The sequence below is a fragment of the Rattus norvegicus genome, chromosome X (genome assembly GCF_021556685.1).
Source record: "Rattus norvegicus strain SHRSP/BbbUtx chromosome X, alternate assembly SHRSP_T2T, whole genome shotgun sequence".
Classification (NCBI taxonomy): Eukaryota; Metazoa; Chordata; class Mammalia; order Rodentia; family Muridae; genus Rattus; species Rattus norvegicus.
The window spans coordinates 21072743-21097263 of record NC_141554.1 but is presented as its reverse complement, the minus strand read 5'-3'; the positions used below and the strand labels follow the sequence as shown (position 1 = coordinate 21097263).

General features: G+C 45.2%; 1 protein-coding gene and 1 pseudogene across 18 annotated transcripts in view; one reads left to right on the top strand and one right to left on the bottom strand.

The window, feature by feature from the left end:
• Otud5 (OTU deubiquitinase 5) overlaps positions 1 to 24271 on the top strand; it is a 33148-nt gene extending 8877 nt beyond the window's left edge. For 6 of the 18 annotated variants that reach the window (XM_087600269.1, XM_087600268.1, XM_087600262.1 and 3 more), the window contains 8 exons: positions 6097 to 6190; positions 16484 to 16548; positions 16637 to 16793; positions 16891 to 17039; positions 21067 to 21270; positions 22541 to 22742; positions 22827 to 22940; positions 23220 to 24271. In XM_087600269.1, the coding sequence (XP_087456395.1) occupies positions 6097 to 6190; positions 16484 to 16548; positions 16637 to 16793; positions 16891 to 17039; positions 21067 to 21270; positions 22541 to 22742; positions 22827 to 22940; positions 23220 to 23341 (1107 nt within the window). In that variant the 3' untranslated portion in view covers positions 23342 to 24271. Of the gene's footprint in view, positions 1 to 6096; positions 6191 to 16483; positions 16549 to 16636; positions 16794 to 16890; positions 17040 to 21066; positions 21271 to 22540; positions 22743 to 22826; positions 22941 to 23216 lie in introns of all 18 variants that reach the window. The other 12 variants (XM_087600273.1, XM_087600265.1, XM_087600260.1 and 9 more) reach the window with 3 other exon arrangements.
• Positions 1237 to 2208, bottom strand: Slc25a39-ps6 (solute carrier family 25 member 39, pseudogene 6; annotated as a pseudogene).
• Positions 24272 to 24521: the final 250 nt, after the last annotated feature.

Below are 24521 nucleotides of genomic sequence, written 5' to 3'. Positions count from 1 at the left end.
TACCACTGAGCTAAATCCCCAACCCACCTAGGGTACTATTTCTTTTCTCTTGTTGCTGTAACAGAATACCTGACAAAAGCAGCTTGAGAGATTTATTTGGGGGATACAGTCCCATCAGAGTGGGCAAGGCATGGCGGTGGGAATGTAAGACAGCAAATCATGCTGCATCAGGGAAGAAGTGAAGAATACAGATGCTCAACTTCCTTTTTCCTTTTCCTCTTTTTATTCAGCCTGAGACCCCAGCCTATATTTAATGGTGTCACCCACATTCAGGTGATAAGTTAGATTTAATCTGGAGACTCTCTGAACACATGTAGTGTTTTCTTTTATGTGATTGCAAGTCTAGTCAAGTTGAAAGTAAATTAACATCCACAACTGACATCGTGCTCAGGCCCCACTTAATGTTCCAATATGAATTCCCCATCTAAAGATTCTCAGTCACTTCTGCAAAATCCTTTTAAATCACATACAGGTTCTAGGCATTAGGTCTGATATTTTCAGGTTGTCATCATTCAGCCTAATCCAGATCAGGGAGGGGATGGGAACTCATTAAGAGATGTTCTACTGCAGTGTTAGGTATATATACTGGTTTTACCATGTTTTCCATCTACCTGAAGTGGCTGGCTTGATAGCACTTTGGAAAGAAAGTTCCAGACAGATATGGTACCCTGTTAATCCCAGCACTCTATATAGGAGGCAGGCAGATCTCCATCTATATAGTGAATTTAAAGACAGCACCCAAGGTACATAGACATTGTCTCACCTGCTCCCCTTCACTCTACTGGCCAGAAGTACTGCCTACTATCCCACTTACTAGGAAGTGTATATTCCTATTTCACAGATTGGAACACTATTGCAGTTCATCATTTGGCTTTTAGTTGGTAGAACTGCATCGAAACCTAAATCAGTGGTTCCATAGCCCGTTCCAACTTCTCTTAGGCTTTTATACTTTTTTCCCTACAGAAGATCATCATCTTTAGACAAGGAACAAATGGTTGGGAATACTGCCTGACCCGGGCTTTTGGCTCCTCGGGGCCAAGCTATAAGAAACATAGGGATACAAAGCAGGGCAACCGTCAGATTTGGTCTTGAACTCGGAGGTGGGAGAGTGGCAATCCTGGGAAGGGAAACAGCAGGAATCCAGATGAGGACAGCCTAGGTGACTGGACTGGGAGGGAAGGCACTTGGCTCAGTCTCCTGTTCCCACCTGAGCACGAGCCAGTTACTCCTCAGCCTTCAGTGGTCCAGAGGCTGCTCCTGGTTGAGCCTCTGGAAGAAGCTTTTGCAAAAGTCTTAAGTGCTGATCATGATGGCGCAGGAGGGTGCAGCCTTGATGATCCTGGGGAGGAAACCTCTCACAGCCTCTACTGCTCCCAGTGACATTTGTCGCTGGGTCTTCACCACATTGAAGAGTAGGGTAACGGAGGCAGCCACCATTCCTGAGATGCCACCAGCCACACAGCTGCCGCCCACAGATGTCTGTTCTTGGGTCTTAGTCCACTCAGCCAGCTCTTCACCAGCTCATAGTTGACCCAGTACAAGAGCTGAGAAGGGTGCATCTTGAGGAGCTGTGAGATACCAGCCACCCTGAGCCACTACAGCTTGAACACAGGTAGCCAGTTCACTGTATGACGTGTGCTGAGCCTGCAGCTTGATCCGCACAAGCTCCAAGGGGCTGACCACTGTCAGAATGCCCATTCAGGTGAGGGCACCAGCCACTATGGGTACATAGAGGTCAGAGGTCAAGGACTGACCACATAGGAAGGCCTTGAGTTAGTATTAAGCCGTGAAGTAGCTGGTGGTAGTAGGCACAGTCATCACCACAGTAGCTGGGAGGCTGCTCCACAGGGTCCTGGTGCCCTCATGCCTCACAATCTTCACAAAGGCATCCAAGGTGCCAGTGTAGGATCCTAAAACCAGGTGGTGCAGCGAGTACCATTTGGGCACAGGTACAGGGGCTCCAGGACACCACTACAGTATGGGAGCTGCAGTATGTGTGGATTGTAGAGTAGAGGGTGATTTGGTGTAGGAAAGACTCCAGAATCTGGAGGGAGTTGTCAATTTGATAGCTACCAAGGGTCTCTGAGACTGAAGGCGGACCTTCACCACATATAGGGGTGTCATGAAGAGGGAGGTGACCACAGCCCCAGCTCTGGAGGCTGCCATTTGTTGAAGGGGGCTAATGCCCCCAGGATCCTGATCATCCATCTTGGAGTTCCAATTTTGGCTCTGAGCCGGTCCTTGCCCCACAACCTGGCGGCCCCATAGGTCTGCGGCCCGTGCAGGGTCCATGCGTGCCCACCTCACACCACCAGCTTTTAGGCTTTTAAATCAGCTTTTAAACAGGGTCCTGTCTTAGGTCTTGGGATTTGATACCATGGTGTCACACAGCTTTGTCTAGTCATTTTGCTAAGGCTCAAAGATAGGGAGAGAGTGAGAGACAGACTCTGCTCCAGGATTGGTCTTGAACATGTAAAGTTCAGGGCTGAGACTTAATCTTTTTGGGCCAGGACACCAATACAGAATAAATCTGTAGATTGTTGGACTATTCTCCAGCCCTCCAGCACTTCCTAAACATTTTCTTCCCAAAGTGAGAGAGGGAGAAAGCTAGAGCCCTAGTGTTTCAAACCAAGGCCAGTGGATGCTTAGTGGTCCATCCTCTAGATGCAGATCTAGACGCCACTCAGTTACCATAGGGCCCACACCCTACTTGCACAAAAGGTCTGTCTCGCCAGACTTCCTTTATTTTTAGGCACATTTAGAATTTCTCCAGGACTTGCTACCAGGTATGTGTCACTGCTCATAGTACATCATGTGCTCCATTTCTACTACTAGGCTTTGCTACTACCCAGACTGCAGCTCCTTTCTGCCTTTGCGAAATGTGGGTAATGTTTCCTGCCACTTGGGTTGTAGTGAGGACAATGAAATGAGGTCACTTTTGTATCTGGCACCTGGCATAGGCACTCAGCTAATATGAGTTTATCCTTTCTGGCTTTTCCCTGCTTAGCTGCCTAGTTTTGCTGGCATCTTTGCTCTCCTATACACGTTGACAGGCTTTGAGCATCTCTGATGCTTGGTGGCAGAAATAATTTTATTTCTCATCCACTTACCAAGCAAGTCTTGATTCTTTGCTCAACTGCCACCCTTAATGTCAGGTTAAGGTCTCTTCCTGCTTCACAAAAGCCAGGGAGCATTCATCTGTTTTTCAGCCCCACTCAAACTGTATGTCGTCATTGTGTATTTTTTTTTACCCCTCTCCTCGAAGTTTATCAGTCTTTTTTTTTTTTTTTCCCCCGGGGCTGGGGACCGAACCCAGGGCCTTGCGCTCGCTAGGCAAGCGCTCTACCACTGAGCTAAATCCCCAACCCCCTCGAAGTTTATCAGGGTAGAGACCAAGTCTGATTCATTTTTGTGTCTTCAATGCCTGTCCCAGGATGACTCATATTTTGTGAGATGATTAACTAGGAGGCCCCTTTTTCTCTTCTTGTCTCTACTTCTGTCTTCCACCTATACCTGGGAGAATGCCATTCTCCCTCTTTTAACTCTCCCCTTTTTAAGGTGTGGGGTTATAGTTAAAAGTTTCTCTTCTGGACACCCCTTAGTGAGTTAGTCCTTGTGGTTCTGGGAGATGGCTAACAATGTGGGCAAGGATAAACTCAAGAATAACTAGTTAGTGTGCTAGTGCACAGCCTCCAGGGCAGGACAAGCACCTGGGCTGCTGGAAGGTTGTGTACAAACAGATGGGTTTGTGCTGTCCAGGGAAGCACATTAAAGGCTTACAGGTGTATTTGTCATCTCTACAAAGGTTGACACACCTTCCTGGTCCAAAGGGTGGGGCTGGTTAGGTTTTCCCTTGTCCATCTTCATCCTCTGTCTAGACAATCACCTAGGACTTTCTGAGTGTATTTCCATTGTATATCATCTCTTTGGGGGCTCGGGACTAGCCTCATCTCTGCCTCCCAAGTGCTGGAATTGAAGGCATGCCCCACCATGCGTGGGTTGTACATCTCTCTTTTTTTAAAGATTTATTTATGCATCCATACGAGTGCTGTCTCTGAATGTATGCCTGCATGACAAAGGGCATCAGCTCCCATCCCATGGTTGTGAGCCAGCATGTCATCGCTGGGAATTGAACTCCGGTCCCTCTGGAAGAACAGCCAGTGCTCTTAACTGCTAAGCCATCTCTGCAGCCCTTGTACATTCCTTTATGTTGGTCTTTCCCTCTTGGGTCTACACCTGTAAGCCTTTAATTTTAAAACATTTTTTAAAAATTTCTTTTATACATTTGAGTACACTGTACTGTGGTCTTCAGACACACCAGAAGAGGGCATCAGATCCCATTACAGATGGTTGTGAGCCACCATGTGGTTGCTGGGAATTGAACTCAGGACCTCTGGAAGAACAGTCAGTGTTCTTAACTGCTGAGGCATCTCTCCTGCCCCAGTTTTTTCCTCTTTTATGTTTAGTGACCACCTCACCAGTATATGGTATTACAGAGCCTCTTTAGGTCCTGACAAAACTCATGTGATCTTGGCTGATATATCAGTAGACCAATTGCTTTCGATTTTTGTAGCTGGTATGAGTTTAGGCAGCTTCCCTACCACCAGGAAACAATGCAGTGATGGAGCCGGCTGAGTTGAAAACCAGGAATTTAGACCTCCAGGCACTATACCTACTCTGGTTTTTCCAGGAGATGGATTCTATCCATTTCCTGTAGTAGGGTACAAAAATGCGGCTTTGTGGTCATCTTTAACAGGGAGCCTATAAGTTCCTAGGTAGGGTAATGTCCCCTAGGAACAGGCTTCCTCTTTTGTGGTGCAGCTGTGTTGCTAGGTCAAGCTGTCTGCCTCTGGTAGCCAGCAGAGGGCGTGAGGGACCTGAGAAATACCTGCTCCTTGTTTTGAAATGAAAATGTCTTAAACTGTCAAGGTCATTATTATTTTAATCTAGAAGTATGAGTTTTATAGGTTCATTAACCAAACATTTTGGAATCAAATGTGATTTGAAATTTAGAAACTATTCAGAATTTCAAAGTTTCCTGGTGTTTATACTTTGTATTATATAATACTTTAACAGAGACTGAAACAGCATCTCATGATCAAGTGCCTAAATGTTTCTGCATGAAAATGTTTGAACCTTGACCCTCAAGTAGGGTATTTTGTATATTCTATTCAGGTTATGATGGGGCATGAATTAGGTGAAGACTTTGAATTTTATGTATTTTTTCAAGTCTTTTGATGTTCAAAGCATTTTGAGATTTGGAATTTTGGATAATGAATTGTATATCTTTATTGGGAGAGGCAAATAAAATCATCTATAATGTTAATACTTAGGAATAAAAGATTGTATTTATTTATGTATATGAGTACACCATCACTGTCTTCAGACACACCAGAAGAGGACATTGGATCCCATTACAGATGGTTTTGAGCCACCATCTCTGGTTGCTGGGAATTGAACTCAGGTCTTTTAGATGGGCAGTCAGTGCTTTTAACTGCTGAGCCATCTCTCCTGCCCCTAGGGATTATATTTTATTGTCTACTTTTTTTTCCAATTTTGTGCTGTGTGTGTGTGTGTGTGTGTGTGTGTGTGTGTGTGTATGCATATGTAGAGTCTTGTTTAAATATGTAGAAGTGTGTTTGCACACACTTGAGATCATACTTGGTTCATTTTCTGCCTTACACAATATATCTTAGGATTCCCCATGTTTATGGGCTCAAGATCTGGGTTCTAGTTAGGTACTGTCTTCAGCATCTTTCTTTCCAGGATGAAACTTCTTGATAAAGCACCACGTTTAGGCACTTAGGAGGTCTAGGTCCCTGGCTGCCTGGGCCAGGTCTTGGAAGATTGAGAGCAGGGATCTGAAAGCAGATGAAGTTTCTGTTTGCAGAATCTGGGAATCTCTCTGGGATTAAGTCTTTTTCTTGTTCATTGACTGAGTCTCCTGCTTCATGACCACAGAGTAGTCAAGAAGGGCTGTGACTTTCCCAGTATCCTTTTGGCCATCACCTGGTCCTCTCAGGCACTCGAAGGCAGAACCGTGGAGAAAAGGTGTATGGGCTTCCCTGTTGCTGATCTTCCCACTCTTTCCCCCAGCAGGAACACTGGTTTGAAAAGGCCTTGCGGGACAAGAAAGGCTTCATCATCAAGCAGATGAAGGAGGATGGTGCCTGTCTATTCCGGGCTGTAGGTGAGTCTCTGCCTAGGTTCTGAGGGCTGAAGGGCTTAAGGCTTCTGAGCTGTGTCCTAGTAGTCAATAGCAGTCCTTGAGACAGGATTGAGGCAGAGGTAACTGCTTGATATTTTAGGGTAAACAGGCACAGAGCTCAAGTTAACATTTGGCATCTGGTCTTGGATTGTGTTAAGTGCGTAATGATAACAGCAATAGTAGTGATAAAGGGGCATCACTATTGACATACTGTTCTACCAAGACTCCAGGAAACCCACTTAGTTATTCAGACAGTTGGGTGTTTAGTTGGTTGGTTAGTTACTTTCTTTTTTGGTTTTTTTTTTTTGTTTTTTGTTTTTTGGTTTTTTTTTGTTTTTTTGTTTTTTTGTTTTTTTTTTTTTTTTTTTTTTTTTGCTTCTTTTTTTCGGAGCTGGGGGCTGAACCCAGGGCCTTGCGCTTCCTAGGTAAGCGCTCTACCACTGAGCTAAATCCCCAGCCCCTTGTTTTGTTTTTCAAGTCAGTGTTTCTGTGTAGACCTCCCTGGCTATCCTGGAATTTGCTCTGTAGACCAGGCTAGTCTTGAACTCAGAGATCTGTCTGCATGTTCCTTCTGAGTGCTAGGATTAAAGGTGTGCACCACTACCACCTGGTGTGGAAACCCTTTTATTATCCCCAAATCTAGGTGAATGTGGAACCAAAAATTGTCTCAGAAGTGGGGAGAGACTTGTCCAGGGTTATATAAAAGTATGTAGAGTCAGGATTTTGTATGTGGGTTAACTGTATCATATTGTCACTTTGGTATGTACGAGTTTGTTCCCAGAGATTTCTCTTGTATGGTATACTGGGGATGGTGTCTGTTTAGTGCCCTTGTTTATTCCTGTGTATGTGAGATTGGGCATGGTGAAGCATACCTTTAGTCAGGAGGCAAAAGCAGGTTAGATCTCCTTGAGTTCAAGGACAATCTGGTGTACATTGCAGGTTCTATGACAGCCAAGGCTATATTTGTCTTATCTAAAAAAAATCTAGATCTCTACAAATTTCTATATTAGAGTTTTTTCTTTTAACTTGCATAAAAGTAGAGAAAATAGTGAACCCTTTCAGATTTAATGACATAGCTTCACAAAGTGATTAACACATGGATAGCCTTACTTTATGAACTACATTGTATTATCATTTCATTCATAAGTATTTCTCTGTGCTTCTTTAACAGATACATCTACATTGTTTTCTCTCATTTTAACATAAGCAAAGTGTTGTTGTCATAGCTAGCAACATTTTTTTTTCTTTTCTGAACAGTCTCATTCTCTAGCCTAGGCTAGCCTGGAACTTGAAATCACCCTTCTTCAGCCTCTTAAGAGCTGAAATTTTAGGTGCACATCACTATGCACAGCTAAGAATTGGTAAAAAAAATTTTTTTGAGACTCTGTTAGTCCTGGCTGTTCTGGAACTTTCTTTTTTCTTTTCTTTTCTTTTTTTTTTTTTTTTCCGGAGCTGGGGACCGAACCCAGGGCCTTCCGCTTGCTAGGCAAGCGCTCTACCACTGAGCTAAATCCCCAACCCCTGGAACTTTCTATGTAAACCAGATTGGCCTCAAATTCTCAGAGATTACTTGCCTCTGCCTCCCAATTGCTGGGGTTAAAGGCATATGCTACTGTGCCAGCCTAGAATTAGTAATTTCTTAATACTGTTTGCTAAGCCCAAGCTCGATCTTTGAGTCTGTTGTGGCTATGAATCTTTGACCAAACATATAGTTATGAAATCTTATACTTACATGAACGGAGACTAGAGTGTGGCTTGTTCTCCCACACCAGTGATTCTGCTGTCTTTGAAGGAAAATCGTTCTCTGACATCTTTGAACTGGGAATCAGAAGATGTTGCTTTTAGTTCTAGTCCTAGTTTATAACTGTTACGTGGCTCTTAAGCTGGTTCCCCCTCCCTGAAATTGTGGTGCTCCCTGGGACTCTATCAGTTCTTTCTAGGTCTGTTCTTGGTTTCTAGGTGACCTGTATGTTTGTTATAAGCTGGTTGGTTCAGGTACCGCTCCTGAGCAAGTGACTCTTTTTTCTGGACCCTTTCCTTAGTTGAAGAATGGGTTAAAGGACTCCACTGTTGGGATGGTTTTGATGTTTTGTTATGGTTTGATTTACTTTGGTAAATCCCTTTAACACTTGATACATAGTAGGTCATCATGGAACAGTAGCACTAGTAAAGCCTGGCTGCTCTTCTCAGTTGTCTCTCAGAGCTAGAAATATTTGTGGAATGGGTGGGACGAAGGGCCACTTACCCCTTCTATTAAGCACGAGCTATTCAGGTAATGGTTTCTGTTGCTTTGGAGAAAAATCACAACCCTTCTACCTGGCTGGCTTGAAGTCATGTTTTCCCTGGGATACTTACTAGAGAAAGACCTGGGTTTGGAAGTATCTTAGGGATAAAAAGAAAGCAGAGAATGAAAAGCTGAGGACCTCCATTAGTTTCTGGGTTCCATATTAGCCTCAGGATGGATGTTAGAATAAGCAAGATTGCTGTTGGGCATCTGGACTCAGATGTTCACTGAGGCAGGTTGGAGCTATTGAGCACCTGGTGTGAATAGTAACCCACGTCAAGAGCAGCTTTTGTATGTGTGTGTCTATTTAGCTACCCCCCCATTGGGGCCTTCCAGTAAGGGGCCCAAACATACAGGAAGAGCTGACCACAGCAGGTTTAAGGCCTTTCCTTATCAGCACTATGGCTACACATTTCCCCTGACTGGGCTGCCCTCAGCTTTTCTCTGTAAAACCTCAAGTCCTATGGGCTCTCCCCTGAAGTACGTGGCCCCTGGTTTCTAGGCCTCCTCTAGAGGTTTCCCTGGTGCAGAGTACACAACACGTGCCGGGCAAGGGGACTTTGTCCCCAGGCTTTCCGCTGTCCCCCTGTTTCCAGTCTAGCTTATACAGGGACAGATGGCCATCACCTCAGGCTTTGTACAAAGGGCCTGCAAGCATTAACTTTTTACCATGTATTGACTAAGAGAGGGAACATGTAACTGGGCTGGAATTGAGTGCGTTGCACACATACACACTTTGTTCTTTCTCTGACCCTATTGTGCACTCTATATCCAGCTGGGCGCTTTTAGGCCCTCCTGAAATTTTTGGATCATTATCCCATGAAATAGAATCAGTTGAAGCTCTGAAGAGAAGGGCATTTCTGCCTTCTTATAACTCAGTAGTGGAGCTCTTATCTAGCACTCGGCGGCCCCTGGGTTTGATACTCAGCACTGTCAAGGATAGAAGGGGAAATGAAATGATAGCAGTAGAGTCTGCAGAAAAGATGACCCTAGGAGCCAATGGTCTGTGGCTTGCAACCCCCTTTGGGGTAATACAACCATTTTTTGCCTAAGACCATTGGAAAACAGATATTTACATTACAATTAATAACAGCAAATTTGCAGTTGTGAAGTAGCACAACTATATTAAAGGGTCATGCATTAGAATCACTATCCTAGTTTCTTAGTTTGTTCTTTGACTTCTCTAGATCTTCCTTCTTTCAGCTACAAGCATTTATTCTTCCATTGTTGATGGTCCTATGTAGGTGGTTTTCTGTCCTTTGTTTTACCTCTGACATCCAGATAGCACTTTTGAATCAGTATCAATTGCTTGTACCCATTTCTCCCTGGTTGTACCTCCTCCTAGAGATTTATGAGCATCAGTGATCTCTTGGGTGGAGGTGAGTATCCTGTGGCTCACCCAGTCCCTGCTGTGCTCAGATAACCTCTTAGAAACATGAGCCTCACTCCCTTTCCCTCCATTTGGCTTTGACTCAGCAGAAATGTCTAGCTCTGGCCATGGCAATGGTGCTAGCCTCTGGGCCAAGTAGAAGCTACATATTTGTGCCTGCATGGGCTTCAGAATAGAGTAGCTAGGACTGTGTTAGGGCACAGAAGTTTTAGCCAGGCCCACTTCTGATTGTTTTGGTCTTGGAACATGGATCATCAGTACTGGGAAGGATAGCTCTTAGATCATTTTTAAATTTTTGCTTCTTCTTGTTGTTTGGGTTTTGAGATAGGGTCTCACTCTAGGAACTCTCCAGGTAGACCAGGTGCTCTGGCACCTTGAACTTGTGACAATCTTCATGTCTTAACCTCCTGAGTATTGGGATTACAGATATATGCTCACCATGCTTTCTTTTTTTTTTTTTTTTTTTTTGGTTCTTTTTTTTTTTTTTTCGGAGCTGGGGACCGAACCCAGGGCCTTGCGCTTCCTAGGTAAGCGCTCTACCACTGAGCTAAATCCCGAGCCCCGCTCACCATGCTTTCTTATTTGACAGATTTTGTTTGCTTGTGACAGGGTTTCTTTATGTGGCCCTGGCTGTTCTAGAACCCACTCTATAGAACTTGGATGGTAGAGCTCCCTCTGCAGATGAGGCTAGCCTCCAACTCAGAGATCTTCTTGCCTCTGCCTCCGGGATGCTGGAATTAAAGGCATGCACCACCACCCAGCCTTAGATTTGCCAGTTCTATAAAAATAAGGAACTGAGGCCTCAAGAGAAAGCCAGGATACCCTGTCTTATCTAGGTCAGCCAGCCAATTTCAGAACAAGTGTTTAAGATTGTATTAGGACATAGTAGATTCCTATGCTTTATTTACTGTACACCTGCCTTCTTTGACCTCTCTTTGCTCAGGTTCATTTGTGTTCTCCCGTTTTTTGCCAGGGGAATCCTCAAACAGAAAAACTTACCTCAGATTGGTAGGAGGGAGGGGCAGGGGATCTCCCAGAGGTCTGAGGTCATGTGTCTTGCCCATAGTCTGTGCCCAGTGGGACAGTTGGGTGTGTATACCCTGTCCTACCATGGCTATTTGATAGGTGGGTAGGACCTTTTCCTGGCTGCTGCTTCCTCACTGAGGCCAGGGTTCCCACAAAAGCATGAGTTCAGTGGAGAGCAGACTAGGTTGCTGTTGCCCTTGCAGCTGTGTCTGTCTACTCACGTTTGTGTGGTTTGGTTTTAAATTCCCCACAAAAGCCAAGCTTCCTTTCCTTATTAAACATGTGTGTGCATGCATGCGTGTGTGTGTGTGTGTGTGTGTGTGTGTGTGTGTGTGTGTGTGTGTGTGTACAATAGTATGTGGATGTGGATGTCAGAAAAAAACTTATAGGAGCCTGTTCTCTCCTTCATTCTTCCACCCTGTAGGTTCTAGGGATGGAACTCTGGTTGTCAGTCTTGGCAGCAAGTGCCTTTACCTCTTGGGCCATCTGCATAGCCCTAAAGTTTGCCTTTCTGTCTTTAGCAAAGCTTAATAGTAGGGAAACAGTCAGGTAGCAACCTGAGGAGTAGATGGTTCCTATGTCCCTCTAAAGCAATAGAGGACTTTTCATTTATAGCCCTTTAGAAATACTGTGGACTTGAGCTGGTAAAGGGAACTAAGTGGTTCAGCCAGTAATGCTTGCTGCTGAGCCTGGCGACCTGAGTTGAGCCTTTAGGACTCAAGTGATGGGAGAAAGAACAGACTCTCACAGGTTGTCCTCTGACCTATACATGTGCTGAGGCATGCAGACATGCAAAATAGAGAAATATGTGGGCACATCTATGCACTTGCTCCTATCTTTTTTTTTAATTAATTTTTAAAACATTTATTCATTTTATATATGACAAGTACACTGTCACTGTCTTCAGACACACCAGAAGAGGGCATCGAATCTCGTTACAGATGGTTGTGAGCCACCATTGGTTGCTGGGATTTGAACTCATGACCTCTGGAAGAGCAATCAGTGCTCTTAACCACTGCGCCATCTCTCCAGCCCTTGCTCGTATCTTTGTATGTTCAGGGAAAGCAAAGTGTGGTGCATGGGGAAGAAGGTTGATGTTGAATCTAGGGATGTGTGCAGCCTGATACTTGTTATCTCTGCTCCATCCCAGGCCTTTCCCTTGTTCCAACTAATACCTTATGGATTAGCAGGGAAACTGAAGTAGACAGAATCGGGCCTAGCCCTAGGAGAATAAGGTGGCTGCTGGGGATGAGGTGGGTTGGGGGAATGTCACTTGGGACCACCTATTGACTCCTTTCTACCTTTGGTGCCAATATGTGCTAAGTATGTGATCTTAAGCCGCTGAGATACTTCTGTATCAGTGCCTCCTTCCACCCCTAGCACACAGAACTTTGTTCTTTTTGGTTTTGGGTGAGGATCAAAAGAGGGGCTTTAAAAGTCTGTAGTAAAACTAATGATAGTACTGTGCTGAGAATTTGTAAGTCCTACTTACAAAGGGAACAGAGGTAGAATATAACGGGGACCCCCCCTTCCATCTGGACCCTGGGAAAAATAGGTGCATATGGCCAAGTGCACTGTTAGCAGGAGGAGTAGTTTCAGTTTCTTTCAAAACATTTTCTCTGAATTCCCCCTGTATTTGTGGGTCCAGTGGGCCATTCTTCTCCCACCTTGCGCCCCCCCCCCAAGGAAAAGCATCCTAGTTCCCACATGCTCACCTGGTGGAGCGAGGAGGAAGAAGAGGAGGAGGAAGAGGCAGAGGAGGAAGAGGAGTTTTCCAAAGGACGGAAGTGACAGGGCTAGGAAAATTAGAAAAGCTAATTCATATTAAGTTATGATATGCTTTATCTATTACATTGAAGGTTTTTTTTCTCTCTTGGTGGGAAAGTACTGCTTGTATTTCCTTGATCTAGAGATGACGATGACGATGATGATGATGATGATTTTGGTTTTACAAGACAGGATTTCTCTGTGAGCCTAGTTGTCTTGGAACTCACTCTATAGACCAGCCTGGCCTTGAACTTACAGAGATCCACCCACTTCTGCCATCCAAGTGCTGGGATTAAAGGTGTATACCACCACCGACCGACCAACCAATATTCGTATTTTACCTCATATTAGTGATTAAGGAATAAACTGGGTATGGTGTTGTACACCTGTAACCCCCATAACTTGGGAGGAGAGTGAAGGAGGAGGATTGTTGTGAGGTTGAGGCCAGCCTGGACCATATATCAAGTAGTATTCCAGCCAAGTGTCTAAAAATAAAAAATTAAGGAACAGCTTATAATGAGTGCCAGGTTATTTTCTTATAGAATCTGGGATGAACCTATAGTACTATAACTTGCCTGTACCTACAGACCCAACATAAGAGGTCAGTAGTATTATTACTTCGGTAGGAATTTGGTTGTCAGAGTTTTGAACACAGGCACCAGAAGGCCAGCGTTGGGACCCTTGAATTCTGTAAAGAGAACTAGCAGTGCTTGTAATAGGAGGGGTAGCCCTCCTTTCTGCTTTTGGGACTTTCCTCTGGTGGAGGAAGTGCACCAGAAATGAGGAAGGGCTTAAGAAGCAAGTCTCTCAGCATTCTGACTGACTGACTGCTGGGTAACTAGCAATATGATAGGAGTTGCTGTCTTCGTAACAAATGGAGTGTCTGTGTTTGTTTTGTTATGTTTGAGACAGGGTCTCTATGTAGCTCTAGCTGTCCCTGTCCTGGAACTCTCTAGGCTAGTCTCCAACTCACAGAGATCCTACTGCCTCTGCCTTCTGAGTGTGGGGAATAAAGACATGTGTGTGCTAGGCTCCTGGGTGTGGGGAATAAAGACAAGTGTGTGCTAGGTTCCTGGGTGTGGGGAATAAAGACATGTGTGTGCTAGGCTCCTGGGTGTGGGGAATAAAGACAAGTGTGTGCTAGGTTCCTGGGTGTGGGGAATAAAGACATGTATGTGCTAGGCTCCTGGGTGTGGGGAATAAAGACAAGTGTGTGCTAGGTTCCTGGGTGTGGGGAATAAAGACATGTGTGTGCTAGGTTCCTGGGTGTGGGGAATAAAGACATGTGTGTGCTAGGTTCCTGGCCTGCAGTGCCTGTTTTGACTACTGTTTAGGCCTTAGGTACTTGACAAATTCTTATAGTCCCATCCCCATACCAAAGATTGAACCTAGCATGCCATATTCTCCCATAGAGAGATATTTCTATCCCTCCTCTACTTTACAATACCATTTTGAGAAGAGAAGGGTTACTGTCCCCACTTTATGGATGAAGGCATTTCAACTCAGAGATGAAGGGCCTTGTCCAGTGCCGCACAGCTAAGAGGTAGCACGTACTTTCACCAGACAAAGGCAAGATAAAGGGAACCCCCTTTCCCAAATCTGGCATCTAGCTCTGACAAATAGAAATCTCAGGTCTTTAAGTTACCTTCTGTAGGAGATACATGCTTCCCATTATCTCAGCCCAGCTCACTGAGCCTGATAGCTCACCCCTATTTAACCCCTTCACTCCCATCTTAGTTCCTGTTTGTGGCAGCTGCCGACTGCACTGCCTCCAAGCTGAGCCTACAAAAATAGCTCCTCCAGCAGCCTAGGCAGCCACAGCAGCCTCTGTGGTCCTGGCTTCTAAGAAAGGCAGCAGCAGCAGCCCCCCCACCCCACCCCCAGCTTGTATGCAGGACATGTGACTTACTGGAAGTACTTAGGGGGGAGTGTGGCCACAGAAGCCACATCCTTGTTTACATCGGTGAAGGGGCTACCCCTTCCTGCCTTCACAGCCCCTTCTCCTCCACCCCTCAGGTATCGTCACCTCTGGGATGACTTGAGGCTGGAGCTGCCCACTTGCTATCTCACTCAGTGCAGCCTTTGATTCCTATATCACACGAACCCTTGTGGAGGGAATCACTGGGCAGTGAAGACCTTCTGGCAAGTCTTCAGAGAAGTAGACTGGCAGGCTTGCTTGGTGGGCATGTTCCCATTCCTAGCATCCTCTGCCCCTTTGCCTCAGGGGGATCCCATTAGAGCTGTGTATCTCTGGGGAAACACAGGGAAATTCCCTTTTCAAGGCAGCCAGTGAAAGTCAGGTCTACTTAAACTTCAAGCCCACATTAATTAAGAGACTCCTGCTTCCTGTGCCTCAGCCTGTATGACTGCTCAGCAAACTGTATTCGATTTCTTTTACTACATCAGGTCTTGAGCTGCCAGTGGGCTCAGGTGTGAACTGCCCCTTACTACCATCACTGGAGGCTTTATGGAATCAGTCTGTGTACACCATTGAATTGGATGATAGAGGGCTTCTACCACTTTACACATACTGTCCATTGTCCACAAGAAACCTGTCAGCTCATACCTGTTTGTTTTCCACTTCACAGAGGAGGCATAGGAAACCCAGAGACTCATTTGTCTCCGGCTGTTTACCTCACTAGTTACTATTTGGCTGAACTTAAAGTGTTTTCCTTCCTTTCCTTCAGTTTTTAAGATTCTAATCATAGCCACCTGTGGTGGCGCACCTCTTTAATCCCAGCACTAGGAGGCAGAGACTGAGAGATCTCTGAGTTCAGTGTCTGCCTGGTCTACAGAATGAGTTCCAGATGGTAGTTTATGCCTTTAAATCTCATCACTCAGAAGGCAGTGGCTGGCAGAACTCTAAGATTGAGGCCATCCTGGTCTACATGTCAAGTATCAGACCAGTCAGAGCTACATCCTGAGACCATGTCTCAAAAAAAAAAAGAGATTCTAATTTATTTTTTGTGGTGGTAGGTATTTAATGTAGGGTTTGCTTTAGTTTGGTTTGAAATAGACTCTCACTAGATCTCATGTGATCTAGGTTTTGAACTTGACAATTCTCTTGACTACTCAACCTTGATTATAGGTATATACTGCCCTCTTTTTTTCCCCGCTGAGACAGGGTTTCTCTGTGTAGCTCTGGATGTCCTAGAACTCACTTTGTAGACCAGGCTGGTCTCCAGAGTGTTGGGATTAAACACATGCACCACTGTCCCCAACTGAAAAACTTGTTATTTCGTTTTTATCAGTGGGTATGGTGGTTGGGATGAATACCATGTAGAGGGCAGAGGACAAGTTAAAGGAACAATTTGGTTCTCTCCTTCAACTGTAGAATCTTGGGGGTTGAACTAGTCCCTTTAGCCACTAATCATCTTGCTGGCCCTTGACCATACTACTCTTAACCTGTATACCCCTGTACTCTTTCACTCTTCAAGATTGTTCAACTTTGCTCCTATTTTTTTAGACAGTGTCCCATGTAGCCTATCCTGGCCTTGAACTTATAGTAGAACTGGAGATAGATGAAGATAATCTGGTCATCCCACGTCCACATCCTGAGGGCTGGGATATAGACATGTACCACTACACCTGGCTGATGTGTGCATGTTGAGCATGTTTTCAGCCCTTGCTTGTTATTTACCACCACTCTATCACAACTCAAAGCTTCTGGGCCTTGGTATAGAAAAGGGAGTTTCCCTAATCCTTTAGCCCATCTGCTCCCTAATGATGTTCTATGACTCTGACTCAGAGCTCTGGTGGTGACAGGTCTGACCCCATCCTCTCCTTTGTTTTGTCCCCACACCCCCAGCTGACCAGGTGTATGGAGACCAGGACATGCATGAGGTTGTGCGAAAGCATTGCATGGACTATCTGGTGAGATCCTGGGGGAGGCCTTGGGGCAGCAGGAGGGTAGGGGGATTCCTGTTGCACACAAACCTTAATTTTCCAATCTGTTCCACAGATGAAGAATGCCGATTACTTTTCCAACTATGTCACAGAAGACTTCACCACCTATATCAATCGGAAGCGGAAAAACAACTGCCATGGGAACCACATTGAGATGCAGGCTATGGCAGAGATGTACAACCGTCCTGTGGAGGTGTATCAGTATAGCACAGGTACTTCTGTAGTGGGTAGGTGAGGGCCTAATGGTTCCTCATCAGAGCCAACCATACTGGGCCCCTGTGGATGCTCCCTCCTTCTCTTTCTCTGCAGAACCTATCAACACATTCCATGGGATCCATCAAAATGAAGATGAACCCATCCGTGTCAGCTACCACCGGAATATCCACTATAATTCAGTGGTGAATCCTAACAAGGCCACTATTGGTGTGGGGCTGGGCCTGCCATCATTTAAACCAGGGGTAAGTGGGTCCCTGTGCCCCAGGTATTTGCTAGATATGGATCATTGGCTCTGCCGTTAGCCCATAAAATGTCTGCACCCAAGTTTCATCTCTATATAAAATTAGTGAGTTACTGTTGATCAGAACTCATTCTGTGGTTTTGATGTGCCTGTCCATGAGATGGCTCACTCATGTTACGCTTGTTGAGAGTGGCCTTTTAGGATATAGAGCTCAACTTGAAACAGTAAGCCAAGCTTCCACACGGATCTTCTCCAACTTCAGAGCAGCTTGCTGGAGCGTACCCTCTGAGCAGATTGTATAGCTTGGGCCTACACTGAAAGTCCTTCCCACAGGCCCAAGGCCGCCTAGGTGTCAGAAGATTACAGTTCATTTGCCCAGCATCTACTGGCAGATAATCATTCATTCTCATAGTCTCACAGTCTCTATCCTCTCATCTTCCCTGCTCCATCCTCCCTCTTTTCAGTGTCGACACCTCTGATCCTCCCTCTTTCCTTCCTCCTTGACTCTTTTCCCTACTCCTTATCCCACTTCCTCTCCTCCCCACCCCCTCTCCTCCCTCTTCTCTGTCTTCCCTTTACCCCCTCCTGGGGATTTTGAAGACTTCTATTCAGGTTTCACTTCCTACAAACAGAAGGTGGTCCTGCCTCATCTTAAGAAACAACTTCAACACACACCCCCAACCTGGGGGAGGGGCGCCTTGTTTTTCTTTTTTACTAAATTTTAGAAAAGTTTTATATTTGCAGAGTGATTGTGAGAATATTAGCATTTCCATATGCCCTGCTATGATTAACATGAACATAGTACATTTGTTGTCCTTAACAAATCAGTATGGGTCCATTAAGAATACATTTCCTCAGTGTCCTATTGGTAAGCCTTTTCCAAGATTCTGTCTCACATTTACTTGTCCCCTTTGACTTCTTATTTTAACAAATTCTTAAGAATTTGTCTGGTTTTGTTTTGATCTGGTGACCCACTTCACAGTTTTGTCTTTTCTAGAATCTCATATAATATGAAATACGCTGCATGTATGTAGCTATTCCAGAATGAATTTTTTCAACTTAATAGCAGCATCATTTAAGATTCATCTGTAACTTTTACTGGCTTGACTATTTTCTTTTTCTCTAAAAATCTGAATGTTTTAAAGTTTCTCTAATTGAACACAAAAAAGGGGGGGGGGGTGCTGGGGATTTAGCTCAGTGGTAGAGCGCTTACCTAGGAAGCGCAAGGCCCTGGGTTCGGTCCCCAGCTCCGAAAAAAACAAAAAAAAAGTTTCTCTAATTAATAGCCTTAATTGTTCAAAATTATTTTACATTTATTTATTTTGGGGAATGGTGTGTGGAGGTCTGTAAACAACTCAGCTCTCTGTGTTCATCAGGCGCCCTTGACTCCCTGAGCTGTCTTGCCAACCTTCAGAATAGTTTTCTCAGTATACAGTTCCATCTCTTCCCAAGGCACAGACTGGTACATTTGTTACCCGGTGTGAACCGGTATTCAGACATTCATATTAATGTGAAGTTACTGCCTCATTCCTTCCTCTTGTTTTGATGACCACAAAAATTTTAAGGAGAACTATTCAAAAGTATTGCGGGGAAATTCTTTTTCTCGGTGTCCTTCTCATGATTTTAACCTGGATTTTGGGTTTGGGCAGAAGAGCACAGAGAAATACATCAAGAGTATGTATTGGGAATATGATCATGACTGTTGATGTTGATTGTCTGGCAGACGTCGTACGAATTTTCCCACCTTTTGGCTGCTGTAGTGTTAGGAAGGAAGTCACACTGATGGGAATTCTGTCTGTCGACCTAAGTATATGTTAATTTAACTTAGGGTTATTGCTGATGTCTTTAGTTAAAATCCTGTGACCATTTGCCTCATTTTAGCCTTTTTGAGTAAATTTTCACTTTAAAGTTTAGAAAACTTTCCGCACCACCCTGCAGTCACTTACTGACTGCTATTTACATATCCGTATAAGCTGGGGCGGTCTCATTAACTGGACCCCTGGAGTCCGGTGATACCCAATGCTCTCTTTGTGTTTGGTGTTACTGATTCTATTCATTTTCTAATGCCTGAGGCCACCGCCTGCTCGTCTTTGCATACATTTGTAATTCTTTAGGAGGTTTTGCCCCCAGAGCGTTACTTCTTAACTAATCTTTAAAAAGCGATTAGCATACATTAAGGAATAGTCTTTGTTTTGTAAAGTTCCTTGGGTTTTGACAGATGCATAACAATAATGTGCATCTATCTTTCAGGCACCTATTCATTCAGCTAGTTTCAGCCCCTGAAGGTTCCCCACTCTGTCTCCTGCAGCCACTGATCTTTATTGACTGTTTTTGCCTATTTCAGAAAGTCACGTAATTGCACTCATAAGTATGTAGGCTTTTTAAAATGCTGCTTTCAAGTAGCAATATGCATTAAGGTTCTTCCATGGTTTTTCATGGCTTGTTAGCCATGTTATCACTGTTCCATTTGTGGAGGCACACTGTTGGTTTAATCATTCACCTATTTGAGAGATATCCTTGGTTGCTTCCAGGTTTTGATGATTATGAACAAAGCTTCTGTAAACTGCTGGGTTCAGGTTTTTGTAGGAACTTAAATTTTATGATTAGTTTTATTAATATCTGGAAGCAAAATTACAGAATTTGAAAACCATGGTGTGATTTGTAAGCAGCTGCTAGACTATTTGTATGAAGTGGCCTGATTTGTTCCAGGCACCATCACAGTGAATGAAAGTTCTGTTCCGCTTCTCTCCAGCACTTCATCTTCCTACCTTTTTAATTTTAACCATTCTCAGTGTTTTTTAAGTTTACTTGATTGTTAAATGTGTTGAGCATTGTTTTAATGCTACACCCTTGAGCTTCATCACCAGCTGAGGGTCTCTTACATCTGCCCATTTGCCATCCCTATGCTTTACTTGTGCAATGGTCAGATGGCTTACCTAGTTTTCATTTTCCTCATTTTGGAGGAATGGAACCCAGGTTTTTGTGTATGCACTTGTTATCACTCAGCTGGCCCTGTTTTTAAATTGACTTGATCTAGCCTTTTTTACATATATTTCCCCTGGTGTGCACCATGATAGAAAATTATGTTGTTTAGCATATATGCTTTTATGTATGTTATATATGTGTATATGAAAGTGATGTTACTAGGGACATGGTGGTACATGCCTATAATTCTAGTATTTTTGAGGCAGAGGAAGAGAATTATGAGTTCAAACCTAACCTGGGTTGGCTGCATACCAAGCCATTGTTTTTGAAAAACGGAACATTAACCAAAACTTTATGAAGCAGTATTTGCATTCAATCCTTGAAATATACATTGACGTTCTCTATTATTCCGTTAGCATCATCTCCGGATGTGCTAGCTAGCTCATGCCTGTAATCACAGCACTTGTGAGGCTGAAGCAGGAAGGTTGCTATGAATTCCAGGCTAGCTTGACTTTCATAGTGAGTTCAAGATCAGACCAGGCCATGACCCTCTGTCTGAAAACAAACCAGTAATGCCCTAGTGTCTTACAACTTGATGTGAAGTTTTCTCATACAGTGTCCTAGCACCCACATGATACCAATACTTCCTTCCCTCACATAGCCATACTCAGCCTCGTATTCGCTTGATTCCTGCCTCCACTCCATGTCTGTACTTCTCTGTTCATCTTTTTCTTTTGCCTTATCTGGGAATATATGAGAAAGGCTTCAACACTGTGAAATTGAGTCATTGCTAGATGAGGCTTCTTTAAACGAAGGCCTAGACCGAAGAGCCCCTCTTATCTCCAGACTTAGTGCTTCACTTGAGGTATCTTGGGTTTGGGCCAGTATTTCTGACCATAGGAATTCAGAATGCCAGGTCTTATATCTAAGCCTGCTTTCTCCAGTTATGGATGAATGTGTACACAGTCTGCTGAGGAGTACTATGTAAGAATAACTTCTGTGTTGTCTCTGCTAAGGCCTGTAGGCCCTGCCTTCTTGAGCCATTCAGGCTCTTACCTGGGTTCAGAGCATCACTGCACATCCCTGTTCCTCTCCCCTGGCAGTTTGCAGAGCAGTCCCTGATGAAGAATGCCATAAAGACATCAGAAGAGTCATGGATTGAACAGCAAATGCTGGAAGACAAGAAACGAGCTACAGACTGGGAGGCCACAAATGAGGCCATAGAGGAGCAGGTGGCTCGAGAATCTTACCTGCAGTGGCTGAGGGATCAAGAGAAACAGGCCCGCCAGGTCCGGGGACCCAGCCAGGTGGGTCATGGACTCTGTCATTGGCCTGACCAAGACCTATTACTTCTTATCTTTTGACCCCTACTTAACAGAGATAAAATAAGAAATTTTGACATCTGGGAGAGAGGCAAACTCCCAGTCCCATCTATAACTCATCTCATCTTTAGTCTTGACATCGTACCTTGGAACTCTCAACACTTGATTTTAAGAAGTGAAGGAGAGCAGCTTTTAAGAAACGAAGAGAGCAGCCACCACTGCTGGTAGCACAAAGGAACAATGGATAGCTACAAAGAGACCAGCTTTTTTGGAATCCCTTTGCATGCTACGTTCTGTACTGAGGATATAAAGCCTTTCCTTCACTATCTTCTGTGATCCTGTCTGTTGAGGCAGATACGGCATTGGTCAGGCCTGTGACTCTGGTTGTGCAAGACCAGGAGAGGTGGGGGTGGGGGACCTAGTCGGTTGTATTTTTAGGGTAGGAAGCAGGGAGGCATGCATCTGAGGAATCGAAGAGGGGTATGGAATGACTGTTGGTTACAAGAGCTGAATAATCTGTTCAGCAAGTATTTATATTGTAGGCCTGTGGCAGGAAGCAGAAGATTCCTAGTGTAGTGGGGTACATTGTGAACCTAGCAGGCCAAAGTACCTATCCTCAGGCTACTCACAAGTAGCCAAGTGAACTAAAATCCTCATGAATGAGTTGGAGGGATGATGGGTGAAAAATGGACAGTTGGTGCAGGGGATACATGAGACTGAGTGAGGATGATTTGAGTTCACAGTATTAAACAGTCATCAGGGTAGAGCTCAGCAGAAAGCCCATAGAAAGGGAATTTGGTACCCGAGTACATGGACAGAACTAGGCCTGGGTGAGGGCAGCAGAGTTGGTATAACCTAGGTATACCTGAAGCTGAACAGAATGTGGGTACGGTCAGGGTAGTGGGGCTAGGTTGGATAGTGGCTTGTGAATTCTGGAGAGGACTTTGCTTTTGCTCTGAATGAGGCAGAAACCATGGGAGGGCTGTGAACAGAAAAGGGATTTGAGATAGGATCACCCTGACTGGTTATAGAGCAAATCTAAGGGGAAAGCAGGGTTTGAATCAGGAGATGAGATCAGGGTCTCTTGAAAGAATAGGACTTTGTCAGATGCCTTTAAGGATATGGGAGTGATTAAGTCATTGTGATACATTAAAGCTATGCTGTAGCCAGGATTCTGGAAAAGGGTATAAGCACTCCAGCACAGGAGGGTCATAGCCAGTGTAGGTCCTTATCACTTTTTCCTTCCCTACTGCAGCCACGGAAAGCCAGTGCCACATGCAGTTCAGCCACAGCAGCAGCCTCCAGTGGCCTGGAGGAATGGACTAGTCGGTCCCCACGGCAACGAAGTTCAGCCTCGTCACCTGAGCACCCTGAACTGCATGCCGAGCTAGGCATTAAGCCCCCTTCCCCAGGCACTGTGTTAGCTCTTGCCAAACCTCCTTCACCCTGTGCACCAGGTCAGTGACTTGCTTTCAGGGTGCCTGCTTGGGCTAAGAGGCTCTGCTTGGTGGGCCCTACCTTTGATTGTTCATCTGCCTCAGGTACAAGCAGTCAGTTCTCAGCAGGGGCTGATCGGGCCACCTCTCCTCTTGTGTCCCTCTACCCTGCTCTGGAGTGCCGGGCCCTCATCCAGCAGATGTCCCCCTCTGCCTTTGGTAAGCCCTCTTAGGGGATGGGCCAGCTGGAAGTTGGGAGAGCCTGGAGGATTTTTGAAGTCCCTGGCCATCTCTCCAAGTCAGAGGCATGAGGGAAAATTTCAGGCCCCAAAGGTTTTCTCCACAGTGGGTCTAGTGGGGCTTCACAGAGTTGAGGGAGTCAATGAATGATGGAGACCTGGATGGATTTTTCCAGAGCCAGGGATCAAACAGAAATAAGGGAAAGTGGCCCGAGGTGCCCCCCATCATCATTGTCCTCTTCTCTCTCCTGCCCAGCAGGTCTGAATGATTGGGATGATGATGAGATCCTAGCATCGGTGCTGGCAGTGTCCCAACAGGAATACCTAGACAGTATGAAGAAAAACAAAGTGCACAGAGACCCACCCCCAGACAAGAGTTGATGGAGACCCAGGGACTGGACACCATCCCCGATCCCCCACTCCTGCCCTTTAATGCCACCCAAACTTCTTTGGCTTTCTTCCCTCTTGGCTTCCTTCCTTTGTTTCCTCTTTTCCTTCTTTTCCACTTCCCTCTGGCTGGCCCACCCATGCGCTCCATCCATCTCATCCCTGCCACCACCATTGGTCTCTGCCAGCTGATGTGCCCTATTGCCCCCCTGCACAGCACCATCTCAGCATTCCACAGGGGACTCTGGACAGGGTGCGGAAGGTAGGCAAGAGACCCACAGAGACAGACCATCTGGCAGCCAGGCAGCCCCAGAAGAGAGACATTCAGACAAAGGAAGTCTTCTGCTCGTCCTTCCTTAAAGATCAGATAAACTTGTCACCCAACAATGATGACAAGAAAAGTGGGAGTGGGAAATTTTCCTTCCTAAGTCCCTGAAGAATCTGAGCCTTCAATGTTAAAATTTTCTTGATTAAAATGTGCTTTATCTCACAAAATCAACAAATGAAAACCAATGTACACAGCAACGCTGGCCCTGTGAAGATGACATTCTGCTTTGGAACTGGGCAGGTTGGCCATGGGGCATAGAGGGCAAGAAGGAGATGGATTTCTGCTGTCTTTCGGCCCCCAATTCCTTGGAAGGGCTAAGGATATGAGCCAGAGGGAAGTGGCAGGAGATGCGGGTGGCAGACTGGCTTTGGACAGTGACAGTCTGACCTTGCTGCATCGCTTTGCCTTCCACCACCGCTAATCTGTTTGGAAGCTTGAAGTGGGGTGTCTTCAGAAATCATGGCCACTACTCAAGATTTGAATTTAGGGAGTGGGAGCAGCCTCAGCAGATGGGGCACCCGTGCACTGCAGGTGTTGACAAGATCCACCATCTGTAATGTCCTTGGCACAATAAAACCAAATGTCAGTTTCCCTGAGCTACTCTATTCTGTGTGGGACGGGTGGACGGGCCTCCGGGAAGCACAGGATTTGGCTTGACCAGAGGTCTGCTTGTTCTCCAGTAGGTGCTGTCTGTAAGCTGGGGTTCATCTTTGATCTTCTGTTTATTAAATTAACTTCTTGTTGGGTGCACTCTTGAGACTGATGGCAGCGAATCCCTAGAGCCCAGGCGGGTTGAGACTATCGTGAGCCGCATAAGCAAGATTGTTTCATAAAAGAACAAAAGCA